This window comes from Lissotriton helveticus, chromosome 3_2, assembly GCF_964261635.1.
Source record: "Lissotriton helveticus chromosome 3_2, aLisHel1.1, whole genome shotgun sequence".
NCBI classification, from domain to species: Eukaryota; Metazoa; Chordata; class Amphibia; order Caudata; family Salamandridae; genus Lissotriton; species Lissotriton helveticus.
The window spans coordinates 353,645,628-353,664,158 of NC_136062.1; the positions used below are offsets into that span (position 1 = coordinate 353,645,628).

At 45.1% G+C, this 18,531-nt stretch overlaps 1 protein-coding gene across 1 annotated transcript in view; it reads right to left on the reverse strand.

The window, feature by feature from the left end:
• The window catches only part of NELL1 (neural EGFL like 1), a 3,494,430-nt gene extending 3,476,292 nt beyond the window's left edge, over positions 1-18,138 (reverse strand). Inside the window, exons 1-2 of the mRNA XM_078684549.1 lie at positions 18,111-18,138; positions 17,284-17,412 (exon numbers count right to left, since the gene is read on the reverse strand). Coding sequence (XP_078540675.1) covers positions 17,284-17,412; positions 18,111-18,138 — 157 coding nt within the window. The remainder of the gene's footprint in view (positions 1-17,283; positions 17,413-18,110) is intronic.
• Positions 18,139-18,531: the final 393 nt, after the last annotated feature.

The window sequence follows — 18,531 nt, forward strand, 5'->3', positions numbered from 1 at the left end:
AAATTCAATAGGAATGCCATCCAACCCTGTGGCCTTGCCCGATTTCATGTGCATGATGGCTTCACGTACTTCGTCTAATTCGAACGGGGCGCTTAGGAAGGCCCTCTGGGAGTCGCTCAGCCACCCCAATGATACATCCGCCAGGTAGTCGTCAAGTGTTAGTTCCCCTGTTCTGTTCGAGGAGTATAGCGCGCTGTAGTGTTCTACAAAGGCATTTAGTATGTGTGTGGTGTCCCTGAGTAGTGTCCCCTCGGCCGTTTCCAATTCAAGTATGACAGTAGGCGAGCGCATAAGTTCGATCGTTGCAGCCAAGGCCTTCCCCGGCCTTTCACCCTCCCCATACCTTCTGGCCACCCAGTGTTTGTTCCTGAACTTTACCTCCCGAGCAGCTTCATCAGTGTATTCCGACAGTTTGGCACGGATCACAGCCAGGGCATCACTCCCTGGATGTGTGCGGAGTGCGTCCTCCGCGCGTCTAAGATCTGATTCCAGAGTCTTCAGTCTATTCAGAATACTCTTGAGCACACCCGAGCCCTTCGATATGCAGAGGCCTCTAAGCGTGACCTTGAAAGCATCCCAGATAGTTTCAACATCTTGGACTGAGTCTTTATTACGTTTGAAGAAATCTAAGCATTCAGTTCCAAGTTCATCTTGGAATACTGAATCAAGCAGCATTGTGGGTTGCATGCGCCATGCCGTAACCTGGGGCCCCAGTTCAGTCCCTCTCAGCGTGACTATGACAGGTGAGTGATCCGAATATGTTCTGGGGGGATGCATTGAGTATTCTAGGGATGTGTAGAGCTGTGGTGTCAAGAGTACATAATCCAGTCTGGCCCACGAGCGCGTCTGCGCAGTGAAGTGTGTACCCTCCCCCTTTGTCCCATGAATAGATCTCCACGCATCTATGAGCTTATGCTCTTCAATAATTGCGCGAAGGACTTCCCTCCCCTGAGTATAGTGATGGGGAGCGGGTTGCGATCTGTCCAAGACAGGGTTCAGGGCAGTGTTGAAATCACCCCCCCATATGATGTGTTGTGGTCCTGTGCCTACAATTGCCGCCCACAGGTCCGTAAAGTACTGTGGATCATCCACATTAGGGCCGTAGCAGCAGGCTAATGTCACAGCCATGTGACCCAGTCTGCCCCACATTAAGCAAAACCTCCCTTGTGAGTCTGACGTGGAGCCCGCCAAGTAGAAAGGCGTGTACCTTTTAATTAGAATAGCAGTACCTCTTGCATATGATGAATATGAGGAGAATATTGTATAAGAGGCCCACCTTGCCCCAAATGAGTGCGGCCCATGAGGTTTGAAATGCGTCTCCTGAAGGAAGGCAATATGAATGTTATGACGATCAAGATAGCTTAGAATGTGCCTCCTCTTTCTATGATTACCGAGCCCTCTCACATTCCATGTGATGATGTTCAAGTTTGTATACCCCATGTGTGCATGTGTACATTTATACCAGAATGAGCGTCATCCAGTCGGACGCATCTAATGCCATCAAGCATTGGGTCACGCTCCAGTATCGTGTGTCGTGCATTCCCCAAAGTGAGAGGAGGGCCCAGCCCATGAGCAGTGCTCCCGTCCCACGCAATGTTTCGTTGCAACATATAGGTTACACGTCTCACCATAGGCCCCTTTATCTCCCCGACGCAGTCAGAAAGCCCCACATCAAGACATAGTAATACTTCCTCGATACCTAGTGCACATGTCATGAACATAAACCAAAAATTCCTCCCAATTGTGCCCCCAACCCCTCTATCCCCAAGATTCCCCAGGGAACAAGTCAATCGCGCAGAAAGAGCAGCAACAGCTAAATTCCATCCCCGCTCGCGCAGTCTATACGGCTCCCCCAGAATGAGCCATGTTCTGCTGTCTGCATCCCTCCCACACAAGGCAACTCGCCCCCCTCCCCCCACCCACTGAAGCAACCCCAACTTGCCAGCATTCCAAGCCCACCCCCGTCCCAAACAACAACAAAACCAACCAATCATCAATAGAATTGAAGTCCAGGTCTGTGGGGCATACCCATTAGGGGTCATTAGAGGTGCACGTCTTCCCACCTCACCACCACCCACTCCGTGCATGTCTGCCCTGATGGCACTATCCGGAGGGGAGAGGGGGCAGGGGGGTGGGTGCCTGGCATACGTTACCACCTGCAGTCCAGTATCCGTCCGTGGTACCCCAAGTATCTGTCACAGTCCCCAGCCGCAGCAGGATCACCGAACTCCGCAGTGAGTCAGGTGACATGTTCCAGCAGTATGTAGAGGTCCAGCAGTATAGTGCCACAGGACACTTATTCTAAATTCGAGTCGGCCCTCCGCCTCCGCAGATCGTCGTCCTTGTTTAGGCAAAGTCTTAATGTAGTCCTCAACTTGTTGCGGGTTGAGAAAGAAATGTTGTGTGCCCTGATGAGTCACTCTCAATTTGGCCGGGTATAAGAGGGCATAGTCAATGTTCAGGTCTCTAAGTTTCCTTTTAACAGCCAGGAATTTACGCCGTTGTTCTTGCACCACTGGGGTAAAATCAGGATAGATGGAGAATGACACACCGTCATGTGTGAGGTTCTGGTTCGCTCGGGCCGCTCGCAGTGCCGCATCCCGATCTCTATGAATGAGCAGGCGCGCAATTATGGGCCTTGGCGGGGCACCAGGCTTGGGCTGAGGCCCAAGGGAGCGATGGGCGCGTTCCACAATAAATTGGTTAGAGAAGGCCTCCGCCCCCACCGCAGATATAAGTATTTTCTCTATATAGAGCTCCATTTTCCCTGTGTTGGTCGTCTCTGGAACGCCCGTGACGCGGATGTTATTCCTGCGGCTTCTCGCTTCCAATTCCTCATTTTTGGCGGCAATCACTCGAAGCACATTGTCCATCCTCGAGAGTCTCGAGGTGTGCGCCGCCGTGGTGTCGTCGTTTTCGGAAATGCGGCGTTCCGCTTCCGTAAGGCACTCCTCGTGGATATCCATCTTCTGGACTATGCCGTCCTTTCTGGCCGAAAGTCTATCAACTTTATCGACAACAGTGGCAAAGCCCTGTCGCATCTCATGCAGCATTGTGGCAATGTCCGGCGCCGTAGGAGCCGATGTGGATACCTCCGCGGAAGGACTCCTGGGCTGTCCGCTTTCCCCTGTATTCCTCGTCACTTTTTTTTGCACTGCAGCCTCAAAATGCAGTTTGGGTTGTTTGTTGTCAGGTTTCCCCATTGCGCCGAGGATGCAAAACAGCTCCGCTCCCGGCGAACGACGAACCCGCCTAGTGCAGTTGCAATCAAAACAAGAGAGGTATCCCTACATCAATGATGCGCAGTGCAGAAGTTGCGGTGCCTCTTCTATGCCACAGGTGGGCGAGGATAGTCTTGGTAGTTGTTGGCAGGGGGGCTTATGTGGAAGCTAAGGTTGGTGCATGGGACGGAGCACGTAGCAGGGCCACGAGGGCTGGAGATGATGCGATCCCGGTGAGCAGCACCACACAGAGCGGGCGGCAGCACCCGCAAGTGAACCGCGCAAGCACAGGGTACAGGGAGACCCTGGCGGCACCACTGTAGGGGTTTGTAGGGAAGCCAGGGGTAGCTCATGAGGTGGTGCACACAATAGAGCCCCTGGGCCAGAGGTAATGGCGCATCAGCGCGTGGCGCAGCGCCGGGCAGCCAGCAGTGCCCCAGGGGGACAACTCTGAAGGTCAGGCCACAGGAAGCGTCACAATATTCAAAAGCGCCCTGGTGAGATATTTGTAGAGAAGCTCGAGGCTGTAGTGCAATTATAGCCGACTCACAGGCTGGGGCAAGGGTCCACTCGCACAGAGGCAGCAAGACGAGTCCCACGGCGCTATGACAGCGCGTCAGTCAGCGTGCCGAAAGCGGGCCGCTTTGGAAGGGGAGGCACCGCGATCAGTGCACGCTATGGCGGTAAGCGCAGCAGCTTGTGGACGCGCCGGGTTTCTCACCAGCCTGCACTCTGTTGTAGGTCGAGGCCGGGGGGGGGGATGAGTCTTCGTCCCCCTCCGCTGTCGAAGACAGGAGCGCCACACTCTTCCGTGTCCGGCCTGGGCGCCTCGTGGCGGGCCTCGGTATTGCGTAGCCGCGCAAGCCGAGTCAGGGTTCCATCACGGCGGGGCGCCCCCCGGGTTCAAGCTTTGAAGGGCTCTACCACCGCCGCCCATGTAAGCAGGGCCACCAAACTCACACCGAGTGTCCAGCTACACTCACTATCCTTGCGTGGGGAGTTCGGACGGGCAGGAGCAGGAAAAACAGGATTAATTCAGGATATTGATGCCAGGCTACCGGAGCCTCACAGGAGTGCGGCCATACAGTTCGGGCGCCCTCTAGCGCCCTCAAGTTTTCACAATTTACCACGAGGTTTGACCTTGCGGTAAATAGCGGCCCAAAATTGCGATTTCGCAATTTTAAAATGGTTCATGAATTGCAGTGAAGGAATCTCAAATAGAGATTCCTTAAATGCAATTCCTCGCAAATGTGCGAATTCTTTATTAGCGAATTTTGCATTTGGGATGATGAATCCCAAATGCAAAAATTGCACTCGCAAAGGGCCAGATTCTCAGATTCTGGCCCTTTGCGAGCGCAATCTAGCTTGATGAATCTGGCTGTAAGTCTTCCTTTTATCACATTTTTTTAAATCAGGTTTTCAAGGTGTTAGGCATTTGAAGGTGAATTTGTATACCAGTGTTTTGATAACATACAGGTGAGAAGGGAGACTGCAGAAAGCTTTCTATCGACACCAATTTGGCGTGTAGCTGGCCATTAAGTCTAGTAATCAGTCGGTGGTAGTATTACTACCCAAATTATACCAGCCAGGATAACTGGACAGTGCTAATTAAAGTCCTCATTGGAGGATAACAATGTGCCCTTTTCCCCAGGTGGGTTTCATCAGGCCTCATCAGCTGGTAAGGAGAAAATCCCGGGACACATCTTGACAATCAAAAGGCTGGACTTTATAGTGGATAGTATAATGTTGGAGGGACATTATACTATGAAAAAGTAAATCATTGCTAGTGTCGGTAGGTGGCAGACCCTGTTGCCTTGGGCAATCCTACCTATAAATTGGGACTATCCTGGCAAAGCTAACTTACTGTTCCACCAGAGGCGTGCAACCTAGTACTCCTCAAGGTAACATCTGCACAGGGTGTAACTGAGGGGCAATTCGACATTAACTGCGAGAAGGACTAGACAATATGATACTACCCTTTATAGCAACATATTAGCAAATTTTTTGGTCTCGGCTACAGACACATCACATACTCCTAGAGTGGGCACTGGGCCAGCCTCATGCTCATGGCTGGGTTGCTTTGTTTTGTATTACAGATTTCTGCTCTTGTTTCAATGGCGTCCATCTCGATTTTGTAGTTAACCCACCCTGGAGCATTTTGGTCTGATTGTGTTCTGATTGGACGACATGCTGTATTGAGGAGACTGCTTTTCTTTCCCCTTCAGCACTCAGTTGGAGTGTCTGTATGTCTTTGACATCCTGAAATCACACACCCTACGCTTCTGTTTTCTTCTTCTGGTTCCTCCTTTTCCATTTTTCATGCATACTTGCCCATGTGTCCACACAGTTTTGTACTCTTTGTATCTGTTGCTCCTTTGATTCACTTTTAAGCTTCAATTTTCTATTCTTTTTATCTCATGATGGCCATAAACTGAGAAAGTGCTACTGGGTTGCTCATTAACATTTTTGTGGGCTTTTTTAACTTTTAATTTACTGTTCAAAATGATAATTCAAAAATAACCTTTGGTGAGTCAAATGCATGGATCTTGTACGCATGTCACTCATGTGCAGCACTTTTGCCTTCGGCCATATCAGGTGTTAAAGGCACTGCCTCATTATGGGCCGCAGCGTGAAACTTGGGATTGTAACTCGGGTTCAAGGCTTTTTAACAACCAGTATAGCCCTCGTTGGTGGACTATAACTCTATAGTGGATTGTTTTGGGGCTGATTGCCGGGTGTACTCAGGTAGAGAACGTCCAAGCAAAAGCCTGAGCGGAGTCATTGGTGATGTCACCCTATGAAAGTTGGAGATTTTTACTTTCAGCCGGACAGAAAAGATCTAAGTAGTGGCAGTTGAGAGAATAGGTAGTTGAGAGAAAGTAAACAGAGAGAGACAGCAAATAGGTATTGAGCCTGAAAACTAAAAGACGCTGATAATATTTTCTTTCTAGAAGCAGTGAGGGTACCAAGCCTACCTAAGACCTTCCTCATGCTAGCGTTTGGAGGGTCGGAGGTGTCTGGAATACTGACCCGCATCTAGACCACCAACTCATACAACAATGGGAAGCTGTAAGATAATAATTGGATCTCTTAATGTAGGATAAGCTTGGGCAGTCAGAAACCTTGATTAAGCAAAATTAGTGGTCTCTATAACCACTTCGCATCATAGAAGACGACTACCATGTATCACCCCAGGTCAGAATGAATGAGAAACTCAGATCCTGTTTAAGAGTTTGATGTGAGAAGGACATCTGCCAAAATACATCACAGTTCCCTCAGCCAAACTCTAAGTAGCCGACTGTTAAGAGGTGAGGCCAGTATTTCCCAAGTACCTCGGAGAGTTGTTTCTTAACCTGTGGTCTGGGGATCCAATGGGGGTCCCTGAAGCCAACTCAGAGTTGAGTGACTTTTCAGAATATGAAATATTATTGTGTTCTGTAAATCTGAAGTAATTTAAATTGGAGGCTAAACTTAGTATTCTCAGATTGATTCACTGGAGCAGTGAAATTGCATCAAATATATTATAGTATTGATGATAAGTGGCCTCAAATTAATTTAAGAAAGCCCCCGCCTACCCAATCAAATACAAATTTTGATTTTTGTGTATTTTTGTGAATTAAATAAAAAAATTCATATTTTGAGTATTTGATGAATGCTTGTTTCTATATTGTTTGTATATTGTTTTCACAATCAAATCATCAAATATGCTGAGGCTGGGGACCCCAGCTTTCAGTAATGACTCAGTGGTGGTCCCATAATTCCAATAATGATTAAGTGGAAGTCCCTGGGTTCCAGTAATGATTAAGTGGGGGTCCATAGAAGTCAAAATGTTAAGAACCACTGCCTTAGAGTATTGATATTGTAGGATAGGCGTGACTGGATTATTTTATGAAACCGAGTTTGAAATGTAGCTGACCATCCTCTGTAGAGAACAGTAATTTAACAGAAAAGTCTTTTACAGTTTGTGGATTGGTAAAGAAAGCAATGCCTGACTGGCTAGAATACGCCAGATATATAGTTGGTGAAGAAAGTAGAGCAAAGGGCATGTTGCTCCTAGAACAAATGTACTGAAATATCAATACTCAGAAAGAACAGGCACAAGGACTTCATGTCCCTAGATCAGATATATAATTCTCTGAAGGGAGGAAATAGAATAGTTGACAAGGCTGCCCCGCACCTCGCATTACTGGACCAAGAAGGACAAACAAAGCAATGTTCATCCTTTCTTGTTTTCTTTGGACTGTGTAGAACAGAGGTCCCAGAGGTAGTCTTCTTAGATGTTAACAAAAAGTGTCCTTATCATACACTTGAGGATGAACAGAAACCGATGGCAAAGTCCAAAATGTTTCTGCAAATAATGAACTAAGAGAGACCTAAAGCAATGTAGTTATTAAATATACAGAAAGTTTCACACCTTCAGGTATTGCAGTGACAGCATATTATTGATTCTGAAAGTGTTTACAAACATTAGACCTATTTAATGCTAATGGATGCAAACTAAAGAAATTTTGTAATTTTTAAGTAATGAAAATATTACAAAATACTTTGATAAAGAAAGGAGAGTGTGGAGACACATAAAAATATATTGGTTTTATGTTTATCTGATGCATAATCTCTTCAGCCATTAAAGGGTATAAAATTCTGGGGCATATTACCAAGGGTGGCGATAGGCACTTATCGCCGTTTTTGCTAAGCGGCAATAATTCTATCGCTCTATTAGCAAGCTGTCCCTAACTGATGTTAGCAACAGCTTTCAGGCGACAGCGAGCGGTTTGGGGCCCGCTTTGCATGTCTGCGATATTTATCGCTAATGACATGCAAAGTGGGCGTACCCAGCCTGTTAGCGACTGAAAGCAGTCGCTAACATCGCTATCGACTATTAGCAAGGCAGGCGTAGCGATGGAAATATTTCCGCTATCGCCAAAAACCAACGCCTGCTCAGACCAGTTCTTAGCCATGTTATCCAACGGGAGGTGGATAACACTTTGTCGCTAATGCGTGAATATCGCTGTATTCTCAGCGATATTCACGAATTTCGCCGCTATCGCTGGATATTTTAGCACAATAGAGAAAAACGTTGCTAATAGCATGTTTTCTCCGCTAACATATCCAGCGATAGGCAGCGATAAAAAAATCATCACTAAGCCTATTTAGCGATAATTATTGCTACTTGTTGGTAATATGCCCCGCAATTCGTGATCATTTATGGTACACTTTTAAGGGCTCAAATTGACTTATCCTCGATAAGCTAAGAGAGTGGGAAACCACCTTCTTGTGTATTTATTTTAATTGGACGATGGAACAATGAACCCAAATAAATGGCATTAAAAGGAAAGATACACAAGCTTCCCTTTTTATTGGCAAAGAGAGGTTATGTTTCATTTCAAACATTAACTGAGAGTTTCCTATCAACCAATGTGGGAATTGTGGGAACCCACTTGCTAGACAAAGACAAATGTATTTACGTAAACTGGGCTAACTCCCGTTTCATAGCAAATATGTGTCTCCAACTATGGTAACCATAAAATACTCATTCATCAGGCAAATGATTACCATACTCGAAATGGGTTAAATATTACAACAATAGCTTTAAACAGTATCCTTCTCTGTACTGAAAAGTGAAAAAAGGTGGCCAAGTTTAATTAAGCATTGATAGAACATATGCAACCAACATAAGTACATGAAAATGTTATATGCAACAAGGATAAATGTCAACTACCGAACGAGCCAGTGTTAATTCACAAGCACTAGACTACTCAGTTTCACAAAGTAAGATTTAGGAAACAAGGACAAGATGATAAAAGAAAAGATGACGTGAAACAAAAAAGTGTTGATGGGGAAATTGTGTCTGGGTTTGTTACTTCCTTATAAATTTTTAGGATTTGGACCATACAACACAATAACCATTAGCAGTTTCAGGATTTTTGGAGTCCATGAGAAAAGTATATTTTGCAGTCTGGGTCCTCTTTCTTTCAGCAATAAGGCTATTGTTATCTGCTGCAATCTGGAGTAGGGTGTGGCTATGATAATGGCTCTGTACAGCATCTGCCCCAGATATTTTGGTTGCCCTAGAATAGAAAAGAATTGGATTTGTAAAGCGCGTGGCTACCCGGGGCATCCCAGCGCTGAGGTTGTGGAGTTAGCTAGGGAACAGGTGTGACCTAAGGGAAAAGGCAAGTTTTCAGGAGCTTGCGGAATTTTAGTAGGTTGGCTTCTCTGCAAATGTTGAGGAGGAGGGAGTCCCAGAGCTTGGAAGCATTGTAGATGAAGAGGCGTCCACCTGACCGTGCCTTCTTGATTCTGGGAGTGTTTGCCAGGAAGAGGTGGTCAGAACATAGCTTTCAGTTGGCTTTGTAAAGTTTAATCAGGGCTCTTGGAATAGGTGGACTCTTGCCCTGGAAGATTTTGTGTTCTATACAGAGGGACTTAAAGTTGATTCTCTCCTGAATTGGGAGCTAATGGAGGGAGCTTAGGGTAGGTTTGGCTAAGAACCAATTTGTTGTGCCTGTGAGCAGTCTGGCTGCCGAATTCTGGGCAAGTTGGAGTTTGTTTAGGACTGTTTTGGGGGCGCCTAGATAGAGGGTGTTACCGTAATCCAGTCTGGAGAGAATGAGACCCTGAATGAGGAATTTTTTGGAATGGGCGAGTAATAGGGGGAGGATTTTCCGCGTAGTGCGTAGCAGGCCAAAGCAGACTCCCGCGGTTTTCCTAGCCTGGGTATGGAAGGTGAGGTCCTGGTCGAGCCAGACATCCAGGTTTTTTATTTCTTTTTTTGGGGAGGGAGCTGGCCCCATTCAGGTCGGCCACATGGAATCGGGGGTGAATTTAGATTTGTTGTCCAGAACCAGAATCTCTGTTTTATCTCCATTAAGTTTAAGGAGAGATTTGTTCATCCAACCGTAGATTTCTTTGAGGTAGGAGCATAGATTTTCCGGAGAGTGATCTGTCTGGGTTAGTGAGACGACAAGTTGGGTATCGTCTGCGTACGTAACCAATTTAATACCAAAAGGAGCAACAAATTCCTCCAATGGGGACATGTACACGTTGAAAAGTGTAGGGCTTGAGGACGAGCCCTGAGGCACACCGCATTGGAGAGGAATAAAAACTATTACGTTCGGCAGGCCAACAGACCGGTTGAGAAAAAGGGGGTGGGGCAGCCGCTATAATTCGTAAAGATTTGAAATGTACTATGCTCACTACACTGGACATCACCTGAGTGGCCAATGACATGGGAGTCGGTCCACATTCCACGGAAATGACCAACCTACTTAGTGGGTTATACTGTACTCAACATGTAATATCCCCACACATTTTAAAGGACATATATTAAATCAAATTTGGACATCCAACCTTGGAGTGCCCCCCTGCACCTAGTCTGACTATTCTCTAATAAAGTGTGTTATTCGCAATACAATAATAGGTAAAACCCCAGCTAAAAGTGGGCTGAGGGCAAGGAAATTGAATAATATTAACATCTTTGCCTTTTGCAGCTTACTAGTAAATATAGTTCCCATTAATCAGCCATTTGTTGATCCTAGTGCAGAAAATATCACAACTTGGCTAACAGCAACGAGTAACAAACATGCCCCCTTGAGGAGGATTAAAGCAGCATGGTGCCATCCGGCTCATAGATGGTTCTCTGAAGACCCAAAAGCTCAAAAGTTGGGTCTGCGCCAAACTGAAAAGAAGTGGAGATGGAACAAATCCCCTGATAAGAAAGACATCTATCTAGTTCAACTCAAGGTATATAAGAAATCCGTTCAAGCCACTAAGGCTAGCTACTTCTCTGCAAAGTTATTGAACTCTACCAATAAACCAAACAATATATGATCAATTGTCAATCAGTCATTTAACCCTTACAGAGTTAAAATAAAAGCAGTGCCAGTGGCATCCCATCCTAGTCACTCTGTAACTCCTTGAATACATTTTTCATTGACAAAATTGCTAAGATTAAAACCAGTTTTCCTGCTAGCCTGGCATATAAAGAAATGCCTATGTCCTCGAAGCACCCTTGCTTCTTATTTCAAATCCCAGCGATCAACAATGAAGCTTTTATGGAACTTATGTGCAGGGTTAAGTCTGATTCCCCTGCCAATAGTTGTCCACATCATATCTCAAGAGAAGTGTTCACTGTAAACCCTGACCCTGCCCTCCTTCTTTTGAATTAATCATTAATGCATGATTGTTTTCCCAGAGTTTAAAAAAAAGCTTCCATAGTTCCCCTTCTGAAAAAAACCTGAAGCTGACCCCATTGTCCTCTCCTTACTATCGTCCTATATCTCTTCTTCCCTATTTGGCTATGGAACTGGAATCTCATGTGGCGAAATGCCTATGTTCATTCATTGAGCAGTCGCAGTTTCTTGACCCCCGTCAAGCGGGTTTTCATCCCTCTCATTCAACTGTGTCAGTAATCCTCACTGTATTGGTTGAATTAAGAAAGAAAGCTGACAGGGGAACCCCTCAGGCCCTGGTGCTCTAAGATCTTTTATCGACTTCGACGCGGTTGACCATGGAATTTTGGTGGACCGTGTCAAGGTTGCAGGACTTCAGGGTTCAGCACTTGACTGGATTACATCCTTCCTGGAAGATTGGTCCCAATCTGTTCGCCTATCTCATTTCAGTACACCTGAGGTGAAGTCTAACTGCGGAGTGCCACATGGATCATTGTTAGCCCCACACCTGTTCAATATATACTTATTCCCTTTCAGTCCTTAAGGAAGAGAAATGTGAGCATATTTAATTAGGCCGATGATCTGCAACTTATATTCACAATCAACACCACAGCCGACCCCATCTTCGACTTTCAGTCTACCATGTTGTACATCAGCAATTGGATGAACAGCAACAATTTAAAGCTTAATCCAGACAAAACCGAACTGATCTTAACTGGTGGTGCTCAGAACCCCTGGAATTCACGCTTTTGGCCAACTGAGCTGGGCTCTCCACCAGTTCCATATTCTACATCTAAGAGCCCCAGGGTCACAATTAACAGTGACTTGTCTGTGAAGTACCAGTACTTTCTACCGGCAACTTCCAGTTGCGGAAAATAAGGAAAATTAGTATACTCCTTACTAGGGAAGCACTGGTGCAGGTTGTCCTAGCCCTGTTTTTTTCTCACATAGACTACGCCAATTCTTTGTATTTCAGTCTGCCAATCTAGTCAAGAAACTGCAGTTGGTGCAGATTTAGGCAGCTAGACTGATCTTGGATCAACCAAGATGGCAATATTCCTCCCCTCTTATGTGGTAGCAATATGGGCTCCCTATATTACAACGCTGTGCCTTCAAAACTGGGTGTCTCATTTTAAGTCTTTACCGGATGTTGGCCTAAAACTTGTCTCCAATCTCATCAAGAGACATATACCAACTAGTAGTTTGCGTTCTGCCCACATGAATCTACTTCTCATACCACCCCACCGTCATGGAAAAAACTAAGAGGCAGCAGGTTTGCGGTGTGAGCTCCCTACTTTCTGATTGACCTCCCCTATCGTATTAGAACCTATACTGATCTACTTATAGTCAGTAGACTCCTTAAGACGTAACTCTTTGTTCAGGGATATGAATAGTCCCACTAGGGCTCGGCTACTCCTATACTTTGAGCCTAGACAGAATTTTCAACATAACATAACAGCAGCTCCCAATGATGATCTTGATGTAGCAAACACACAAAAGATGATGAGAGGAAAGCTTGCAATAAGTTAAACCACTGCCAATCACTTAAGGTAGAATTCCAACCCACAATGTGTGTGATTAATGCTCTAAGTGGCAAGGCTATGTTTGATATGGGAGACACTTGGACTATGGCAGACGATTCTGTATGGGGTGTTCCGGACTTACAAGTGGATTAGAGGGCAAAAGCAACAGAGGCGGCAGTATCCTGGATGGCATTTTGTTTACAAAATGGGTTCCGTGCATGTAACGGTCGCTCTGCCTCGGATATCAAAGGAAATTGCACCTTTGACAATGGGCTGAGGCAGAGCCGCATTGATTACATCTTATTGAACATGGAACATTGGTTATCATTAATAGACATGGCAGTTCTACAGCGACCGGAAAGTGACCACAACCCGCTGTCATTGTCGTTGAAGACACCAGGTCTAAATAGACAGGAGGAGCCATCTGTCACTTACACAGGTGACGTCCTACTCACCAATGACAGGAGGAGACTGAAGTGGTCCCGGGTCTTGGAAGATGAGTGTCTACTGGACAACATTAATGTTGTGGTTGAAAATGCGCTTAATGTAATGTCGCAAATAGATTTGATGGGGGTGGATCCTGGACTAGCTAACAATGTGATGGGAGTTCATACTAAATGCTTTGACCACTTAAAAACACTTCTTTCCCTACCATGTGGAAGTGCTCCTACTAAAACAAATCCATTGCCCCAAAAATGGTACAATAGGAAATGTAGGGAGGCACATGCAGCTCTCATCTCAGCCATTAAATCCCGGGACATGGTTGGAGTGAAAGCTGCAAGGTTCAATTACAAGAAGATTCTTAGAGAATCGAAACGGGAGTGGGAGGATAAGTTTTGGTCAGACCTCCTGGAGGCATCCTCCACTAACAACCAGAAAAGGTTTTGGGATTTGGTTAAATGGGGAAAAAACGCGGACTCTTCTACCCCGGGAAATAATGTGCCCCTTGAGGATTGGGTATCGTTCTACTCGGCCCAATTTAGAGCTGATGACTACGATGCTACAAATCCCTTAGGTAATGCACTCTTGCTGACCCCCCTAAGCGAAAAACTCACCTTCACAGTTGCTGAGGTTGAGCTAGCCTTGGCATCGACCCTCAGAGGGAAAGCCCCAGGTATGGATCTGATCCCGGCAGACTTATTTAAATCTAATCCTGCCTTGTGGCTCCCTTATATAACTAGGATAGCTAACACCTTGGCCCTTGGAGCCACGGTCCCGAATTCATGGAAAGGGGCCGAAATTGTTCCAATTTACAAAAAGGGCGATAAATCCATCCCAGGCAACTACCGCCCTATTAGTTTGATCGATTCGATTCAAAAGATAGTGGCACGCATGGTTTTAGGACGGGTCCAGGGATGGATTGAAACAGAGAATATCCTGTCACCCATGCAGGCGGGCTTCAGATCAGGGATGAGCACCATAGATCAGGTTTTTAGATTCTGCCTGATCTATTGGAAGGAGGTGTGGCTCGGCGGCAGCACCATCTATGCTGCATTCATTGATCTGAAGTCCGCCTTCGATCTAGTGCCAAGGTCCAAGCTATGGGGTGTTCTTGAAAGCCTGGGGTGCCCATTAGAACTTTTAGACCTCATTGTTAGACTCCATGAGGACAACTTTGCGAGGGTGAGATGGGGGGGCCAGGGACAAGTGACGGAGACATTTCCTGTAACTCGAGGTGTCCGCCAGGGGTGTGTCCTGGCCCCAACCCTCTTCCTCCTCTTCATCGATCAAGTTGTCAAGTTTTTTACGGACACCCCCACTGATGCACCAATGCTGGCTGGGATGAGATTTCCTTTACTCATCTTCGCAGATGACACTTTAATCCTCTCAAAAACGCGTAGCGGACTTCAGCGGGCTCTCGACCGCTTTGAGGAGTACTGTGCCATCAACAATTTGGTAGTCAATGTGGGGAAAACAAAGTTTATGGTTTTTACAAAAAACCATCCAGTTCGTAGTTCAGTGAGGATGAATGGAGTAAACCTTGAGCAGGTCGATACCATGACCTATTTAGGGGTTACCCTCGATAGTCGCCTAAGATGGAAGGACCAGATTAATATACAACATCTTAAACTTGCCAGGCTGACTGGTTGTCTTATCAAAGAGCAAAAGGAGTCAATTACAAAGCGGGTCCTCCCAGCCCTTAAGATCTATGATGTTAAAATCTCTACAGCCATTTTGTATGGCGCGGATCTGTGGGGCCACATGGACTTGCTTAATTTGTTCAAAATCCAATGTAGATTCCTTCGAAATTTAGTAGGCCTCCCGCAGTCAACATCCTCGATTCCCCTCTGTTTGGACCTTGGTTCCCCACCTATTAATGAGATGGCTAGATTTAGGCTAGTGGCACTGTGGAGACGGATATGGACATCTCCAGATTTATCACTCTTTGCGAAAGAACTTGCGGAGGTCAGGTCCATTAGGGGCTCAGGGAAAATAACATGGCTTTCTGCTGTTAAATCTATCCTTAATGATATGGGCCTGGAACACCTTTGGACATCCCCTCAATCCAATGCCTTTCCTTCCAAAGATGAGTTCAAATCCTTGTACTGGGCCACAACCCAAGTAAAAAGAGTTCTGCTTTCTAATCATAACAGCCTTACAGGCAGGTTCTTAACATTCAAACTTGACCTAGAGAGAGAGCCATATTGGGATGTAATAACCCGTCCGTTAGACAAGAAGCTGTATCATCAGTTTAGAGTGGGCGCTTTGCCCTTAAACGCTTTTTTAAGCAAATGGTCTACAGGGTTATCGCCCTATTGTACATGCTGCCCAGGTCATACTGAATCTGAAGGACATTTTCTTTTTGCTTGCCCAAGGTACGGTGCACCCCGAAAGAAATGGCTAAAACCTTTGTTCCAAAAACTACCTTTTAAAACATCAATGGAAGCCATACGGGTGCTTAGTACTAACACCTCTGAACTCTTTGTAGTAACTCTGGCAAAATATTTGGGATGGGCCTGGCTCCTAAGGCTAAAAAATAGCATGCCTTAGTCCTAAGGACCAAGATGTTCTAAAATTGATCATAATCTGTTTGACCATGTTCTTGCCAACTGTTCCATGACTTAGCTGCATCATCTATACCCCTTTCTTTTCCTTCCCATACAAAAGGCCCGCTTACAAAGAACTTGAATTGCAATGTTTTCTTTTTAACTTAATTTTACCTTTTTTATAAAATAATCAGGTATTTTCATTCATTGAAATTGAATTTAATCCGGTTTTATCCATTTGTCTTAAATGTTCCTCTTTTTGAATATTTTTCTTTTAATTTGGTGTTTAATCTCTCTTATAGTGTTGCTTTTCCTGTTTTTTTTGTTGTTTTTTTTCTCTTTCTTGTTTAAATCGAATCAGTCAAATTCTTTTGTATTTTAATGCGTCTTTTATGATTTGTTAAAAATCGAAATAAAGACTTTAAAACCTGAACCTGGCAAGGCTATGCCCAGATGTGGGTACCGTGTTGAATGCGCCACTGGAACTGAGCTACCCCTGACTGACGAGCCCCAGTCAGGACAAAACCAGTCTTGGGCTGCTGGTGTTCCTGCTTAGAGAAAACCTAACCTGGCAGTTCAGGCTGAACTGTTCCTATTGGAGAAGGGACAATACTTATTTCCATGTGGCTGGGTCAAAGCTGAAATAGCATGATGAGCAAAAGATTGATAGATTTGAATGCTACTCCGAGCGATTGCCAGTGGTCAGACTTATTGCAAGCATCCTCCCATCACCTTTTATATGTTTAAATTAGCCACTGCAATGTCCTTTAGAGAGAGTTACAGACTATGTTTGAGACCTAATGCTACACCACGTCAGATAGTTAACCTAGGATATGTTGGTCTGGATTCAGTGCCAAGATGTCTCAGTTGAGTGAATGGTGGATTCTAAAAGTACAGGTGGGGCCGGCACAGGCAAGAGCTGTAAGGCAGTGGGTGGGGTGGGGACAGATGGGAAGTCGAAGGGGTAGGTAAAGTGAAAAAAATTATTTAAATACGTACCTTGCGCTCGCCGCATCGGAGAGTCGAAGATGCGTTGAGTGCAAGATAAGTGTTCCTATTTATTTGTGTATCTTATTTTACCTATCCCGTCATCTGTCAACTACCCCACCTGCTCCCCTACTGCCCCACCGCACTTACCTGTAAAAGCAGCATAATAACAACAAAGAACGCAAAAAATCATTGAACAACATGTACAAATATTAGGGACATAGTGAGTAAGCCTACAAAGCATAAATATTATTCATAATTCACTGGAGTTCTAGAATTTACTAAAGATTGTTCTCTCAAATGGTAAGTATTAAGCCAAGCATGCAGTCTTCTGTACGGTTCTCTAGATGTCTTGTTAAATGCTCAAGAATAGAAAGAAATTGTTGCCATTTACCTTGGAATAAAAATGCTTTGCTGCCATTGTGTAGTCCTGGCACCTGGGTAACTCCCGCTGTGGCATTGGCAAGGTCCAGCTCTGCGATGATATCAATTTGTAAGTCGGGGTCTGTGCCAAATCCTAACACTGCAAAAAAGAAAATGATTTCTTGTCACCAGCATATTTAAAAAAAATTAAAAAAAATAAGCAAATAAATTCAGAATCACTAATGAAAAGAGACTTCAAGCTTTTGGTTGACAGCTATATCACTAATTACAAGGGCATATGCAGAGATGGTGAACCGCGCGACCCAACTAGATTTAGCAAGAAGAATAACATGTTCAAATATACTTAGAAAATTATAAAACTGACTCTGTGGACAAACACCATCCTGTATAACCAGAGTATAAAGTTAGGAGATAGACAACCAATCAAAATGTTTGTTTTGTGGGCTATTACTACTTGTAAATGCCCCCTTAGGTGTTTCGCACTGTCTTGGTTGGCCCAGGTACACATTTACAACTCTGTACTTTCTCCACAACACCCCCAAATGCCCACTTTAACTTATCTTATTTGTTTGTCCACTAGTGAAAAGAGAAAATCCAGCTCATAAGAGATTTCGGAAAATAGTACCACCCCTCACTTGTGAAGCTCTAGCCCTCAAAAAGAGTTGTTAAAGAAGCTCAGTGACATTGTTCACCCTCAGGCGTGTGGTTCTGTAACACCTGCCTCTAAACATCTCTGCAATTCATTGCCAGATTATAATAATGACAATGTTGAGTTGTATACAGAAAAATTTTGTGTAGCAGAAAATACCTATTTCCTTCCCTTGAATGCTACTTCACAATATGTCGACTCCGCTTTGAGATACATTTTCGCTCATACATAAGAGCACGTTCCATCAGCTTTGGCACAAAAGAAACCTAACACAGTAATTATGTCCTGCCTCACAATTAACTTTAATAGGAAAAATACTTGAGAGTCATATAAATAACAGTTTATGGCGTTCCTGTTGGATCATCTTATTCTGGACCCCTGTCAATCGGGATTCTGAGCAGCCACAGCACAGAGACCGCACTTGTAGCAGTAACAGATTCTATCCGTCACTCCCTGGATGCGGGTGCCCCTACCAGAATGTTTGATGTTACACCATGAGCAAATGCCACACAGTAGGTTACTATGCAGTCGTTACACCAACAGCGGTGTTACCACGCGTCACTTTACATCTCAAGTCGTTTCCTCAACTGATGCTAGATGGCGCCTTCG